The sequence below is a fragment of the Montipora foliosa genome, chromosome 8 (genome assembly GCF_036669935.1).
Source record: "Montipora foliosa isolate CH-2021 chromosome 8, ASM3666993v2, whole genome shotgun sequence".
NCBI lineage: Eukaryota > Metazoa > Cnidaria > Anthozoa > Scleractinia > Acroporidae > Montipora > Montipora foliosa.
The window spans coordinates 17243285-17258668 of record NC_090876.1 but is presented as its reverse complement, the minus strand read 5'-3'; the positions used below and the strand labels follow the sequence as shown (position 1 = coordinate 17258668).

The window sequence follows — 15384 nt, the reverse complement described above, 5'->3', positions numbered from 1 at the left end:
GTAAATCTTACTCTTGGGTACGTAATGGACTCTTGATCAGTCTTATGTTATACCAAGTTATTCTAACCTGTAACATAGCCATACATAATTTATGAAATTGTCTCAGGCTAAATTTGTCTTCCAGTAAACTTGTAAAAGATTAATTGTACCTTTTACCACACTCGACGGTGTGTTTCTTGAGGGATAATCTGGAAGGCAATTTTAGGTAGCCTAAGCAACGACGATGGCCCCGGTAACGAGAACGTCATCTCAAAATACAAATTCAGGTTATTGTAATCACTTTGTGATTATCTCAACCTTTTCATGTGACAAAAGTGTGGTAGTTCCTCAAAAATTACCCTGCTCAGATAGGTGCTTAATTTAGGGGAGAAAATGAAAATTTATCCTCAAGTGCTCAAGTCCTTCATAAAACGGCAAATCTGGCTATTTCAAAGAAATGGATAAAAATTTAAAAAATCTATGTGGAGAGCATAATAAATATGCAAGTTAATGAAGTTCTTGTTGCCTTCACTGTTGTCGTTGCTAAAGCTCCCTAGTATTGGGCTTTGCCACAAGATCTCGCCATAGAAAAAAACAAAACCCTTGGTATCCGGGGTAACATCATCGTTAACATTGACTTAGACTACAGTCAGACTCAGACTAGCTTCTTAAAGTGTTCTCCTGTGGCGAAATCAAAGCACCACCCAAGGTTTGGACGTAAAGTATTAAGCTACATGTACATGTACTACAAAATCTAAGGGAACAAACATTGGATTAGAAAGCAACCGGCCAGAAATCGAATCAATCTAAGCATTTTGTCAATGTGTGAAGCTATATTTACATTTGTAGTTATTCCTTACTCTTAATAAAGTTGTGCTTAAGTTATTACCTAAGATTACTGTAAGGTACTATTAACGTCACGAAAAATATTCAGTTCATGTTGTGACACTCTTTTTGGTTCGTTTTCTCTGTATATCGGCTTCTACATTGTAATATTTTTTTTCAAATGACAACAATCATATCAGGGGCTGCAGAGAGGGAGGGGCTAGGGGTGCTAGCCCCCCCCCCCCCCCCCACACTTTTTTTTTCCTATGGTGTTGTTTTCTCCTAAGCCTCTCCCCCCTTCCCTCACACCTTCATGATCTGTACCAAAACCTAACCCCCTTACTTTCAAACGTCCTCCGCGGCCCCTGCGTATGTCACTATGTCGAACATTAAACCTGGAATATTAAAATTAATGCATGCATGAAATCGATATGAGATACTGTCAACGGAAATTTACAGATAAGAAATTAGTATTAAGACTAAGCTACCTTTTGACTAAGACTTCGAGACCTTGGGGAAAAAATGCGAGATTTCGAGACTGAAATAAATGCACTATAAACGAGATTTCGAGACTCTTCGCAAACGCTGTCGAGGTTTCGAGGTCGGATGAAAAGTTTGCGAGACCCAAGATTTTGGAGGTACCATTCGCCACCCCTAAGACTGGGATCCAAAAATATGAAAAATATTGGAAGAAACGAAAAATGTAGGCTCTCACTCAAGCCAAGAAATAAATGCACTTACTAGTTTAACTTCAATGCTAGTTGCTCCGGCATCAAGAGAATTTTCGATGAGTTCCTTAGCCACTGAACTGACTGAAGTAATCACTTGCGAGCTGGCGATGAGCTTCACCGTGGAAGGAGGTAAAAGATTCATGACACTAGGTATCAGTTGAAGTTAAGTAATTCGCCCTTATAAATTGAATTAGTCAAAATGGAACGATACTAAGGCTTCTAAATGGCAATCGACGGCCATGTTTTTTTAGCGGGAAATTAAGATGAACCACGAAGATGACAGCATAAAAAACGATCACTGCCGGACGATCAACGAGTGCTTCCGAGAGAAACCCGACAATGCGAGCATAATATAAATATTATTTTTCATTGTCACTTATCAGGTTCGATAACCGTCAACATAGCCAATCAACTCCGCCCATTTTGGCATACAATACCCAAGGGACAACTTATTTATGTATTCAGATTACACAATACTATGCTGTTGTCAATAGCGATAACAAGTCACAACACTTTTATTCCTCTCGTGTGGACCATCGTTACTCTCCAATTGACGAAATTTCTTTCTGCAGTTTCGATGAGGGTATTCTTCTAGCATTCTAGGTGAGCTGCACTATTAATTAATGAAAGTTTGAATTCTAATTTGGACTTCTTCGAGGACAATCGCATGTGTTAGAAGTCACTAATTTTGCGAGAAGTGGATAACAAACTTAACGACATACTGGGCAGCGAGCATATCCGCCTCGAAGAAAATGTTTACGGTCTACTTTTCAGGTTTAAAAAGCAGAGAAATAAAAAATGGCGTTATCAAGGCAGTATACAGCGGAAACAGAGAATCTTTTGAAGGAGAAAGGACTCCAGTGTGTCTGCGAACTGTGCGATTGTGGGTGAGTTGACACATTATTGTTTCTTCATATCTCTGTTCGGAAGTTCAATACCTGTCGTGCAGATGTTTCTTTTGTGTGATTACAGAAGGCCACTGTGAAATGCATTAGGAAGCAAAAAGCATACGGAGTTAAATTGTGCAGGGAAAAGATCCTCGTTTCATCGAAATATCGCATGCTGTTTGCGAGAGATTGTAAATAAGCCAACTATGAGGTTGAATCAATATAAGCGCTCAATGCGTGAAGGTTATGTCAACAGAGATACAGATATAGCCTTCCCTTTGAGTGATTTTATATCAGAATTTACAGACTGGTGGTCATAACCAGACGACACGGGCTTTTTTTCTTTTCATGTCCACTGATGTGTTTTCAGACGAAAATGCTGAATGTTTAGCTTCGTTAAAATTCCCAATCTGATCTTGCAAGGCCCCATTGTCTTGGGGCAGGGGTGCAGTGGTACCTAGGGGCTATTTTGATCATTGAAAAGAAGCGGATCAACCTAATTCGCGACCTGTATTTTCTGTATTCGGAAGACTAAGAAACATGGCATTACCGGGGTATGCGTTCCAATGCTTGCCCACTTCTGAACTTATTTGTGCATTGCTTACAATCCGTGCGAACCAAACGAAAATACAATAGAAAGGTCTGGAGCGAGGATGAAAACGAAGAGTGAGACTGGGGAAAGACTTAAAGCCTCACGCCCAAAGCAGGCGTGACAATAAAAACCGACTGTTTTGCAGTCTGGTGAACTTCACTGAATTAACCCTTGGATCTACAAAATCGGAGAAATTTAGTCGAAATACTTATAAAAAGAGCTACCTTTGTTTCTCAGGGAGACCCTGGTTCTCTCTGCCTTCTTAGATTTTGATGTGTTCTAGTACATCCAACGTAGCTTTAAGTTCTTTATGCTGTTTATATGTATTTCTTTAGTGGATACCACCGTCACGAAGGCTGCACAAAACCTTCACACAAAATCAAAGGAGTGTTTAAGCGGCGGGGAATGTCCGGCATCAAGTCGGATTATCAACACACCTACACACTCCACGGGAGCAACATACCACGCAATGCTAGGAAACCATTGCCGCGCTTAAGAAATCCCAATCCACCTCCCATGGACTTCAGGACAGTGCAAAGAATGGATTTCATTGAGCGAAAACCTGAACCACTGGAATTTTTTAAGGTATGGACATAAAGACCAACAAGTGTTCCCGTGTGAGGGGTGGCTGTGTTCAAGCCCCGTCGGGACCAACCCTCATAACAACTAATGCGTTTTCAAAATTCGCCGTTTCCTTGTCCCTGCAAAAAGTCATCGCCACTCACGTTTTCTGATTGTTCTCACCCCACATAGTAATACCTTCAAAACGAGCTCGAGGAAAACAAAACATGACAAAATCTTCCCACCTTTCTTAGTTAGTGTTACGTCATTCCTTTCAAAGGTGTTGGTTTCTCCTGTTCAAACTAGCACGTTTTCCAAATCTATTCAAGCTCTGTGGTCGTTGCTGTCCAAAGCTTAAGTTTTGGCTGTCCACGCTAAAACACGAGCGTTTTCAAAAGGCCGGTGAGCAAAAACACATAAAAGAGTTTACTTGTTGAAAACGGAAACGCATTAACAGGGACCGCGGAGATCATTTTAAAGTCTCTTCGTGAGCGCAATTGTAAAGAAGGCCCGTTTTGTTACTTTCAAGAGGTAAAATTCAAACATTACTCATGTCATCTCGAGCGCTGAAAAATCAACCCAAGCAAAAATGTGGTAGGGCTATAGCCCTACCAGCCCGTCCCCCTTTGATTAATTAATGTAGATGGAGCTTCTTCAGAATCTTCAAGTGACTGAGTTGAAAGTTCTGCCTTTGGTTGGCCTCTTTGAATGGCTTAATTCTGCAGTCTTTTCGGCATATGAAGTCGATGAAGCGTAGGTCCTGTGTGCATTAAAATTCGTGGCACATGCGTTGCCTGCAAAGAATAGAGCGCCAAGTTCCTGGTGAGGTCATCCACTTTGTCCGCTTTCTCAGCAAATTTGCAACTGTTTAGTTCGAACTTGAACTTTACAGGGAAGAGCCGGACACTGTATCCTATCCGCGTTGAGATTCTGTGGGAGCGATTTCCGGATGCACAGATCAAATAAAGAGTTTTGATATATTTAGAAATATTTAATTGTGGATGCCACTGGCAACAATAGTTTAATATGCATTTCTTAAGATTATTACCGATTTAGTTGGGAGGTGCCTTGCATGGGACTCCGGGTCTCGTTTGCACCTTACCTTTTGGTCTTTTTTTTTTCCTTCGGACCTGTATCTAATTAAAACGATTAAAGTTGAAAAAACAAAACAAAACAATCATTCTTAGCCACATATTCTCCGGATGTTGAAAACTCACGAAATACATGGACATATTTTCGTAAAAATAAAGTGTTAGCCGGGCTTAACGTTGCATGAAACGCAATGCCTTTGATAGTAAAGCCATATCTAACAGTTGGTTATATTTGTTTTCATCCTCAGACCGTTGAAGAATACAAAATACCTGAAGAAAAGATCGACGGGAAGACAGTCTATGCTCAAGACTTTGTTGACCGAGGCCCCACCAAGGTGGTTAAAATTACCCAGCCTAAACCGATTATCGAAAGCGGGAAACTGAAATTTCAGTCGGCAACCACTCACAACCAAACGTTTACCCCGAAAGTTCCCAGTCCCCAGGCACCATTTTCTGAGTATCCCTGCTACACAGGCTCAATACTTTACCCCGAGAAAAACAGCAACTTCAAGGTTAAAACGTGGAATCAAGATGTTTACCGTGGTAAATTTGCAGTGCGCCCTGAAGCTTTCAAACCGAAAGAAGATCAAGTCACTATAGGTATAGAGGGGGATCACTTTTTAAGGACAGTTCATAAAGATGAATTTAAAACACCAGAACAGGAAGCGAGGCGTGAAGTGAAGATTCAAAAACCAACGCTAAAGACTGAAAAACGCGCAAAATTTCGGGACGATACCCAAGCCAAAAGCGACTTTCCAGGTTTTGGCGCGAAAATGCCATTGCCACCAAAACCTTGTTCACCACCTCCAGCCACGCTTCGATTGGCAATGAACAACGCTCAGGAATTCGAGACAACCAATAAGCAGTTTTATAAAATTTCGTGGGATCCGAGCAAGATCGAACGCACGAAAACTTTAAAACCAGACGATGACGAATATGTGGCACCAGAAGTCAAATTCGCAACTACTACGATCACAAAAGACGATTTCAAGCAGAGGAAAGCTGTAAAGATGCCGAAGATAAGACCTCCATCACGAATTGAACCAAGCAAGGCGAAGTTCTTCAGCGAAACAGCTTACAGCGCGCAATTCAAGCCTTACGAGAAAGTTCCTTTCATTCGCTATGGAGATTTCCATGAGACGAATTTTTATCAGAAACCAGCTGTGAAATTTTATCAAGACGGATCTGTAACGGCACAGGACTTCAAAGGGGCCGAAGTTGGACGACCTCGCACGACTATGAAACCGGAAGAGAAACTGGAAAAAGTCAACGAGAAGATGGCAGGCAGCACTTCATACAGCGAGGCCTACAGCCGAAAGAACCTTCCGGATTGCTCTTATCTTAGGTGGAGGTCAAAGCACTTAGCCAAGAAGGCCTTAGCTACTGTTTGACGGAAATAATGTTGTTTAAGAAAGAAAGAAAGAAAAGAGGAAAAGGGCACAAAAACTACAAAAAGAACGATTTTCTCGCTCATGTGAATCTCTCATTCAGTGTAGGGTGCAGGATAAGCTATTCAAAAATTGACGCTACACAAGCATCTCAAATTATGCACTACGCCCTACTCGGATGCCACGCTTCTTTTCGTAAACGCCGAGAATAGTCGTTATACTCGGTGCTGACCGAAAGAACTGTCCGCTCAGGAGTCGACAATCGCTACCAGCCTTTCGTTAGAGAAATCTCGGAACGTTCAGGAGATCATCTCTGGGAGCGAACATCTCTGTGATACCTGCATTTGAGTGAACGTTTCCTTGGGGCTGGTTATTTTTAATCAGAGACATTGACTTAATCAGAGACGTTGCTCTTTGATTGGCTAAGAGACACAATATTTGGCGGGAAAGCTGCTCAAAATAAGGACGGTCGGGTCTGAGAAAATGATAGCTCCAAATATGGGAGTTGTAGGCTTCGGGTCATGATCCCCTAGAGAGAAAACATGCATATCTCGGGCCTTTCGAATCAAACGTCGCCACGCAAGTAATACAAAAGCAATTAGTAGGATTGAAATTCCTCTAGCTGAGCGAATTAGGATTATCTTTTCACACACTGAATCGATCGATGCCGCAATTTTTTAATCACCGAATTTCTTTGGCAACTGAAGCCAAACAAGTTCAAAGAAAAGGTCCATTTCGTAATAACGCTTTTGGAATTATGATGTAAAACCATGAAATCGCTTTTGTTGGACACAAGTGCACAACATTGAAAGTAAAATTCAAGCTATACAAAAAAGTATAACTAATAGGCCATTTCCGAGTTGCTGTTTGTCGCGGTTTCGAAGTGAGTCTTGGTGCTCAACTATTGAAATGGAAATGAGTTTGATTTGCGTGAGAATAAGAAACTCATCTCCATTTGAATGCATGGTTGAGCACCAGGACTCGCTTTGAAACTGAGGCATGAAGCAACTCGGAAATGGGCTATTACTAGCACAAAAACTTTGCACTTAGACTCGCTTTGAAGAGGAGGCAGACATGAATTCGGAAATGGTCTATTGGATCGGCTGTATTCATGGCACAGGTCAATATTCAAATGATGCACATTGCTATTATAGCAATGTGCAATGATAAAGAAGATCTGAAGTTCCAAACGAATGAAGAATTTTATTTTTGATAAATTTAAAGTGAAATTTTAATTTCTTTTTTAGTGGTCACTTTATCTCTAGTTAACTGTTGGGATGTATGTTTCCAATTTCACATCGTCAAATTTTTTTTCAGTCTCATTTGCTGTTGGACAGCCATATTTCGAAAATTTGAGAAATTCCTATTTCTCTAACTAGTTCTACGAACGATTTTTTTGTTTCGTTTAAGAATTAAAGATAGTGTGTTCTCGGAAACTGGTATCTTTCTACGTACAGAGTTAAATAAAAATATAAAGATAGTAGAGGGGAATCTTTGCTGAAGTTTTGTGATTATTAATTTGGTTTCATTAACTAACGATGCTGTTCCTAGCAAATGTCTTACGGTACACAAATGCACTTCAAAAAAACTGTTAACTCTTCAATTTTCAAATTGAAGGTGTTAAAATACCTTCCATTTTGATCATTAGCAAAATGTTTAAGATCAAAAACTGGAAAATCATTTTGAGGCAAAGGTCTATTTTTTAAAGCTAAATTTTACAAAGATCATCTGGTATATTGTCCTTATAAATTTTCATAGATGGCTGATTGTGTAAGGCACTTTCAATAGTCCGTGCTTATTTCTTAAAGAATTGATTAGAACACGATGAGCTTGATGTGCTACTGAAAAAAAAATGTCAAGAAAGTTTCCAATCATAAAAGACATCTTGGGTACCCCATATAACCACCCCTGCAATCAAAACCGTAAAGGAAAGGTAACAAACAGTAACTTGACATAAAGCGTTGACAGCAGGCGTCGTGTTGGAAACATGCCTTATGCAAACAACAATCTTCACAAACCCAGTGCCAACACCAACATTTCGGACCACACATTCCAAAACACAGTGGAATGAAGCCATTGCGCATGTCCTCACAGAAGAATCCATTCGGCTGGTTACACGATTGGTTGTCGTGGTTACCGTGCGCACAGTGTTGGCCTTTGGATGGAGTATTGTTCGTAGCTTGCGGAGGTAGAATATAGTTTGATGAGTTATTTTTTTGACGATGAAAAGACGTAAAACCTTGCGAGTCTTTTTGTTTTCTTGTTCCAATTGAGGGACCATAAGTTGGAATTGAGGTTGACCAGGAGTGCCTTCTGTAAGGACTGGATACACCCACAGATTGGATAATCCCAAGGCAAAAAAGGTGAAAACGTTTCATAACTTTTGGAAAGCGAGAGTTTATCGGGTGCTTCCCTAACGATGACGAGATTTTACCCAAAACAAGTGCTTCATTTTCTGTTATAGTTCGTTTTCCTGCATTCTCTGTGAGACTGAAAACCCAGCGGTTGCGTGATTGGGGAATTCTTTTAAGAAAAAAGTAAAGATCAGATAGGGACTTCGCGGACAGTTTCTTGAATTCGCGTTTAATGGCTTTGAAAACAAGGGATTGTGAAACCAAATTTGGCATTTGTATGTCAAGTGACTTGAATCTGAAAAACAAAAAGAGAATCCAAAGTTGGCTAAACATAAATCCTGTGAGACACTAGCCTGCGTAGCTGGTGATATTAATATTGTAGACGCGCGGAATAAAGTTTTGGTTTTCGCCGCTCGCTTTAATCGGCTTCGCCACTCGCTTTAATAAGCCAGTTTCGTATTTTAACGGTTGGACTGGATCTAGCACGAAATGGAGGCTAATGCGGGTATTTGCATTTGAAAAGATTTACACGCATTAGCCCCCATTTCATGCTAGATCCAGTCCAGCCGTGAGAATTCGAAAATGGCCTATTAAGGGGCATCGCCCATAATACCGCCACAAAACTTTATCAGCTCTTACAAGACCGCCAGCTTCGCAGGCTAGTGAGATACCTTTAACTTCCTTCTCCGCATCTATAAAATTTATTTCCATCACGTAAATCTTGTGTTACAGATCCCCTTCACGGGCTCCTGTCTGGTGTTGTAAGTTTAAAAAAATTCTAATGGTTACTTTTCACAATGAATGTTTTTCTAACATATAGAAACTCAAGCCTTTATAACAAAAAACAAGAATTAATTTACACAGTTGGTTTAACAGAACACTTTTCTATAAATAGACGCCGCAGTTTACGCTCACCATCGTTTCCAGACAAAAAATGCGTTAAGTGACTATTATTGAGTGATCCACTCGGTGTTAACTAACCCAAGCTCGATCCGGCGCTGTATTAAGCAATTTCCAGTGATTTGCATTTACTTTTTCAGGTAAGATTACACTGTTACATCAATTGCAGTGACTAACACGTCAGAAGAGACATCCTGTTGCTTTAATTTTACGGATTTCAAAATCTTGATCTTCTACGGAAAACTGTAGAAAGCCACCTTAAATATGCAACTTTCACAATAGCGTCATTTGACTGCAACTACCAGAAATCAGTTTGTTTTTCTTTTCTTATTTAAATTTCGTATTCACAGCGGGGTTGAAATGACAATAGCACTAATTAGCATTCGCCCTTGTCACACGGCGGCCATATTGTCCCGGGAGACCAAAAGAGCTTTGTTTTGCCACGCCAAGCCTCGCAGTGGAAACCATGGTGGTGAGGCTTGGCGTGGAAAAACAAAGCTTTTTTGGTCTCCCGGGTCAATATGGCCGCCGTGTGACAAGGGCGAATGAGACGTCGACCTGTAGGATTCTGATACTTGTACTCAAATGGCCGGGTTATCATGCAAATGTCCTATAGACCTTATTCCAAAATGGCCGTCATTTAAATATTCTTTTGTTTTTATTCAAATTAGCCCTTGATGCCTCGTTCTTGAGCTGAAAATTCAAAAGAATATTTTCCTTGAACGAGGCATCAAGGTCTAATTTGAATGAAAACAAAAGAATATCTAAATGGCGGCCATTTTGGAATAAGGTGCATTGGGGGAGAAGAGGAAGGGGACACTTCGTGACGCTTATTGAAATTGAGGTGCATTGTATTACTAATTGGGGACACCGCTGTACAGAAATCAACTCATATCAAATCGCAGGTTGGTTTTTGAGGAGATGAAAAAACTGGAAGACCAGAAGAATAAACCTGCCAGAGAAGAGTAGAGAGCCAACAGACTCAACCGACACATGACGCCGAGTCTAGGAATGGAACCCGGGACACATTGGTGGGAGGCGAGTGCTTTCACCACTTCGCCAGCCTTGCATACATTTTAAAGAATTCGATTAATAAGAAATTACCTCACAATTGTAGTTCCCAGGACCTGTATATAATGCTTATCCCGGATTCTGTTTGTGCGATACAATGCCAATGGCTTGTCTCGATACAAATTGCGCGTTATGCGCATTAGATTGCTTGAAATGTGAAAACACATGGATGGGTGGTCGTGGGCGATGTCTTTCCAACAGCCTTTGACTTCATCTTGGGTAACCTTACGCAGTATCAATCCAGACGTCGAATGTGAATGCGGTGCAATTTTAGCGTCAATGGATGAGGTCAACAGTTGAAGGGACAGACCAAAAACCACCAGAGATTTTGCAACCATTTTTTGTCACGGTGCCGGTGGAACTTTGGACCTTTCTAATGAGCTAATTTCAAGAATCAGGAGATCAGTCAAGATATCAGCTGAACAAGTGGCCTTTGGACTGTTATCGTGAAATTAAATATTTTTGCGAATTAAAGACAAAACAGTTATAAGATTTGTTTTATTTTTTTCGAGCGGGATATTTATATCCCATGCTCACATGTACTGCGGATGTAAACGTTTTTAATTTAAGGATCATTGAATCAAGTGCTTGTTATACTATCAACTGCCCCTGTGATAAAAAAATTTAAAAAAAATCCCTTCCCTTTTTTCTTCAGATTTTGAAAGTGTGTTTGCGTAACACCCGGCTGGCAAAAGTTTGAGCTTTCATTTTTATCCAAAGGCCCTTTGCTTGAGTGTAAGTTTTCGATTTCACGGTCCGCCATTACTCACGTTCATAACTGACCGATTAGACCCCAGAGGGTTGGATCCAGGGAAAAGTGACGTCAACGACTCACTATCTTAAAATGCGGATTGTTATATATGCAAAAAGCCCAAAACTCCCGTGCTGTTGTATATTAATTCTGCGGCGTACACTCGCATTGCATTCTTAAAGACTTGGACTTAGTGCCCTTAGACTTGGCTTTGCCGCGTCCGCACATGTTGAAGAACTTAAAGTTAGTGATGACAGACCATTAAATAGGAAAATTCCAGTTAAAATAAACAGGCGTCTTGTTTGAAATCAAGACTTAAAGTTTTGGTCGCTTAGTATTTAGTTAACATAGTTTTGAAATACAAAGAAAAATGGGATTGATGTTTGGGTCACAGGGGCACTTTAATTTATTTCTATAGAGGAAATAAGCACTTAGGAACTACAATTCTACTGATCTATACAACTTCTCGAACAGCCTCGAACTCGCAATTTACCAGACCCTATGTACCATTAGTGCGTCATCGAACCCAAACTAAGACGGACTTCGCTTAAATAAACTTGCAATCACGGTGTTTTAAAAATCTAGTGTTGTAACATTTGGTTCAAGTCCTTTACGTACTTATTATTCTTGACAAGGATAGTTGTTGTTCTTGAAGTTGTTGATAGCACGTGAAGACTCTAAACGAAGAAAATGCATGAGGGACTGAATTTTAATCCTCCTCGAATCTTCCAGAGGAAGTTTCCGAAAAGAGATCTCAAGTTCATTTTACTAAGCACAAGCAGTGCCTCCATTCAGTCGTCGATAGACTAGTTTTGTCTCTGAGACGAATGAACTGATCCTTAATAACAAAAGGGTTTTGACAGTTGTGTTTCGCTAAGCTAGCTATTGTCTACTAGCTGGCCGTACAAAAGAGCTCCATAACTGTAAAGTGAATCTGACAGGATTGCTGCAGCTGAAAAACGCATTCAGGAAAGAAAAGGCTTTGCCAGCCAACCTATCACCGTCGTTATTTCCTGGGACTTACTTTCTAGATAGCCTGCCAGTGAAAAATCTCTTTTCTGAGATCCTTTTTCAGTCGTACTTATTCATTAAAGAGAGCCGGACACTACACTGGTAAAGGTAAAGTGTTAAGGATATGAAAGTCACCTTTCAGATATGAAAGTAACCTTTCAAATTTTAAATCAGTTTTTATTCCTTAAGATTTGCAGTTAAAGTTCCTCGTAGGCTTTTCATTGAAGTTTGGCAATAGATCAGGGCTTTGAAAGGCAATCGGGGTAGCCCCCGAAACCCTTGCATTTAAACTGATGAAAAAATGGTAGCAAGCAATACCCCGAAAACTTGTTACGACCACAGCACAGATCGTGTTGATAACAACCCTTGTGGAAACAACAGTCACCGCACACTAACGACCAACACCAACAGTTCGGTCCGCACATCCCCAGACACTTATTATTGTACGGATCATTCCTTAGGGCTTCGCAGTATCCTCTGTTTTTGTTACCAGGATGATGCGAGCCAATAGTTTCCGGGTCATACGCAAGTACATTATCATCAGAACCTGCCAGTAAGCTGAAGGACATTACTTGAAAGGATTCCATGATTGCAGCGTCTTTTGCTATGTCATGCAACTGCTGCAAAAGGCGAGGCAAAAGTCGTACTTGTTGTAATCCTCGTAGTTTTTCTACGTCGCTTTGATAGCGCTGGGCGGATTCTTTTATTTCCTGGGAAGATGATGTATAAGGAAGGAGGGAATCTGTGTCGGACGAAGCACTCGCCATGTTAGGTGACTTAATAACCAGAGGCTGGGCTCCTGAGCGGTGCCTGTCAATTCAAATGAAATATATAATTACTACTCTACTACTACTACTACTACTACTACTACTACTACTACTACTACTACTACTACTACTACTACTACTACTACTGATGATGATAATGGTAAATTCTGCTACAGGAAAGAGTATTCTTCTGTCACCATTGAAGTATTTATTTCTACTCGAGAATTCCATAACCCAACTTTTGTTTCCACCTGTAAAACCTGGTTTTGCCTCCTCCATATAGGCTTGTACCTGTTTGTAATGTTTATTAAAATCATAACAAAATGACTATCAACATCAGGTTTCAAATATCAACATATCGTTAGTTGTGGGATAAAAAATGTGATTGAATCAATATAGCTACACAGAACGATAAGTCATAGAAAGCTCGCTACATACCAAACGTAGTTTTCATCCATAACCTGGGCCTGAAACCGTTGATTTGGTAGCTTTTGATATCTCACCAGTGGTTGGTTTTTAACTCCTGTCAATTCGAGAAAAGCTGGTTGAATATCAAAGCACAATGCAAGACTGTTGTTTTTAAAGTAACAACCCTTTAACTGTGATTCTGATCGATTCTCAAGCTTCAGAAATTCCTTAGAATTTTTCGTAATGGCCAAGCAAAGACTTGGTACAAGCAAGACGCCGAAACACAGGGAAAACATGGATTACAAACTTGTCTTTGACATACATGCGTTGTGTCCTGTCAAACTATTTAAGTCATCTTCAGAGTAAAAAAGGACCGTTCCCTACCGCTCACACTGTTGTATTCAAACATTAAGGGGGTGGCACTTAACTACAGAAAGACAATGGTTGCTAAGAATGCTTTTCAGTCAAAGAGCCCTACAAGAAGGTTGGATGGATGGTTCCATGAAGTAAGCTTTTCAATGGAATTCTGACATCACTTCAATCAGAAGGCGCATGAGCAACTAGTTCCAGTCCTGTGCCTTGCGTTTCAGTGAAAAACAGGAAAATTCTCTCAGAAAACTAAGGGAAAAGACGGTGTTTTTTTCACCTGACGGGAACCGTCCCATCATTTTTCGTAAACTGTAGCATGGAATTTCTATTTGGACAAAAAATGGAACTGTTAGTTTGAAGAGTGTATCAAAGGAGGGCCTTATGACGTCCTACTTTTTTGGAGAATTAAAATCCATGCTACAGATTTTGCATTCTGGTAGAAAGTTGTCATACTGTTGCGTTAAAAATGCGCATGCCTGAAAAACATTGCTAACTCGCTGAGTTTTTTAGGCATTTTCTGTTTTGGTCGCGTGATTTACCAAATATGATTGTGAGTCGAACCAGACAAAGAAATGTTTATTTTAACACACTTGGCAAAAAAAGGATAACTGCAGAATTAAAGGAATTCGAGAAATGACTACTAGAAGTGGTCAATAGCAACGGTTTGGTAGCTAAGAGCCACCCCCTAAAAAAATTTTCCAAATTTCGAAACTACGAAAGAATTTGGGTCTATCATGGAATCTTTACTCCATGATCTATAGGCGGGACCCAACTTGGTCACAAGGTCCCGTTCGCCGTGGGGAGTTCGTAGCATTACAGTAAAGCTCAATGTCGCGGCAAGATCAAAGATTTCAGTAGCCTCTCTGCTTTTTCTTTTAAATGTGTTGGTTCCGCTTGCAAGCAACCGAGGAGAATAAAACATCAGGGTATGACCAAGAAGCCTGAGATGTCCCGCTGCTGTTGTTGTTGTAAAGATTCCCTGGTGGAAGCGAACGGTTTGTGGGGTTTAGGTCTCAATCCTGAACTTTGAAACTTGTTATTGTTTAAGTTTTTTACGTCACAGGATACAGCAATTGGTTCTTTTCGGAAGCACGTGACCTTGAAGCGTGGAACGTCCAACTCTTTTCCTTGGAACAAAGCTGGGGATTTTGGGACACCAATTTTATGCCCAAATATAAACAAAAATATGACTGAAGCTCCACGGGCGTTAAAATGCGCGTGCTACTTTACATCCAAATAAGGAAATCATTAAACTAAAAAAAAACCCAGCTCGGAACCGGAGTTAAACGCTTCAAGGTCATACATTTTCATACGTCTCAAGTAATTGAGAAGGAAACCACTCCATCATACAGCATAACTCAGTTTGATAAGCGTAACCAGATTTTCATGAAGGGCCCGGGTGAGAAGGATTTTAAGAGCTCTTGGTCAGTCAGAGCTTTTTTTGCTAGCCTCCCACGCAGTTGTTTTTAGGGGAGTCGTATTTCTCCTCCTCCCCACAAGAGGGGAAGAGGTAAAATACGACTCTCCTAAAAATGACTGCGTGGGAGGCTACTATTTTGCCGTCCTTTTGAAAACATTGATGACGTCACGTTTTGTTGTTGCAAGGTATCATGGTCTCGCACAACAATGAGCGTAAACCGTTGGACATCAAGTCGTTCGATTGAAAGACAGTTATTGCTCTGATTCGATATCAATATGG

At 40.5% G+C, this 15384-nt stretch overlaps 4 protein-coding genes across 5 annotated transcripts in view; 1 reads left to right on the top strand and 3 right to left on the bottom strand.

Annotated features, from left to right (window-relative positions):
* The window catches only part of LOC138013142 (PMS1 protein homolog 1-like), a 27695-nt gene extending 25879 nt beyond the window's left edge, over positions 1–1816 (bottom strand). For both annotated transcript variants that reach the window (XM_068860134.1, XM_068860135.1), the window contains exon 1: positions 1546–1816. In XM_068860134.1, the coding sequence (XP_068716235.1) occupies positions 1546–1677 (132 nt within the window). In that variant the 5' untranslated portion in view covers positions 1678–1816. The remainder of the gene's footprint in view (positions 1–1545) is intronic.
* Positions 1817–2007: 191 nt separating this feature from the next.
* On the top strand, positions 2008–7537 carry LOC138012579 (stabilizer of axonemal microtubules 1-like). Its single transcript, XM_068859385.1, has 4 exons — positions 2008–2138; positions 2310–2422; positions 3350–3599; positions 4915–7537. The coding sequence occupies exons 2-4, from the start codon at positions 2334–2336 to the stop codon at positions 6055–6057; spliced, it is 1482 nt and encodes a 493-aa protein (XP_068715486.1). The 5' UTR covers positions 2008–2138; positions 2310–2333; the 3' UTR covers positions 6058–7537.
* A 337-nt stretch (positions 7538–7874) lies between these two features.
* Positions 7875–10877, bottom strand: LOC137967255 (uncharacterized). The gene is made up of 2 exons (XM_068813773.1): positions 10413–10877; positions 7875–8703 (listed from the first exon to the last, which is right to left on the bottom strand). The coding sequence occupies exons 1-2, from the start codon at positions 10715–10717 to the stop codon at positions 7926–7928; spliced, it is 1083 nt and encodes a 360-aa protein (XP_068669874.1). The 5' UTR covers positions 10718–10877; the 3' UTR covers positions 7875–7925.
* A 997-nt stretch (positions 10878–11874) lies between these two features.
* LOC137967254 (uncharacterized) lies at positions 11875–14048 on the bottom strand. The gene is made up of 2 exons (XM_068813772.1): positions 13347–14048; positions 11875–12951 (listed from the first exon to the last, which is right to left on the bottom strand). The coding sequence occupies exons 1-2, from the start codon at positions 13610–13612 to the stop codon at positions 12381–12383; spliced, it is 837 nt and encodes a 278-aa protein (XP_068669873.1). The 5' UTR covers positions 13613–14048; the 3' UTR covers positions 11875–12380.
* Between the last annotated feature and the right edge of the window lie 1336 nt (positions 14049–15384).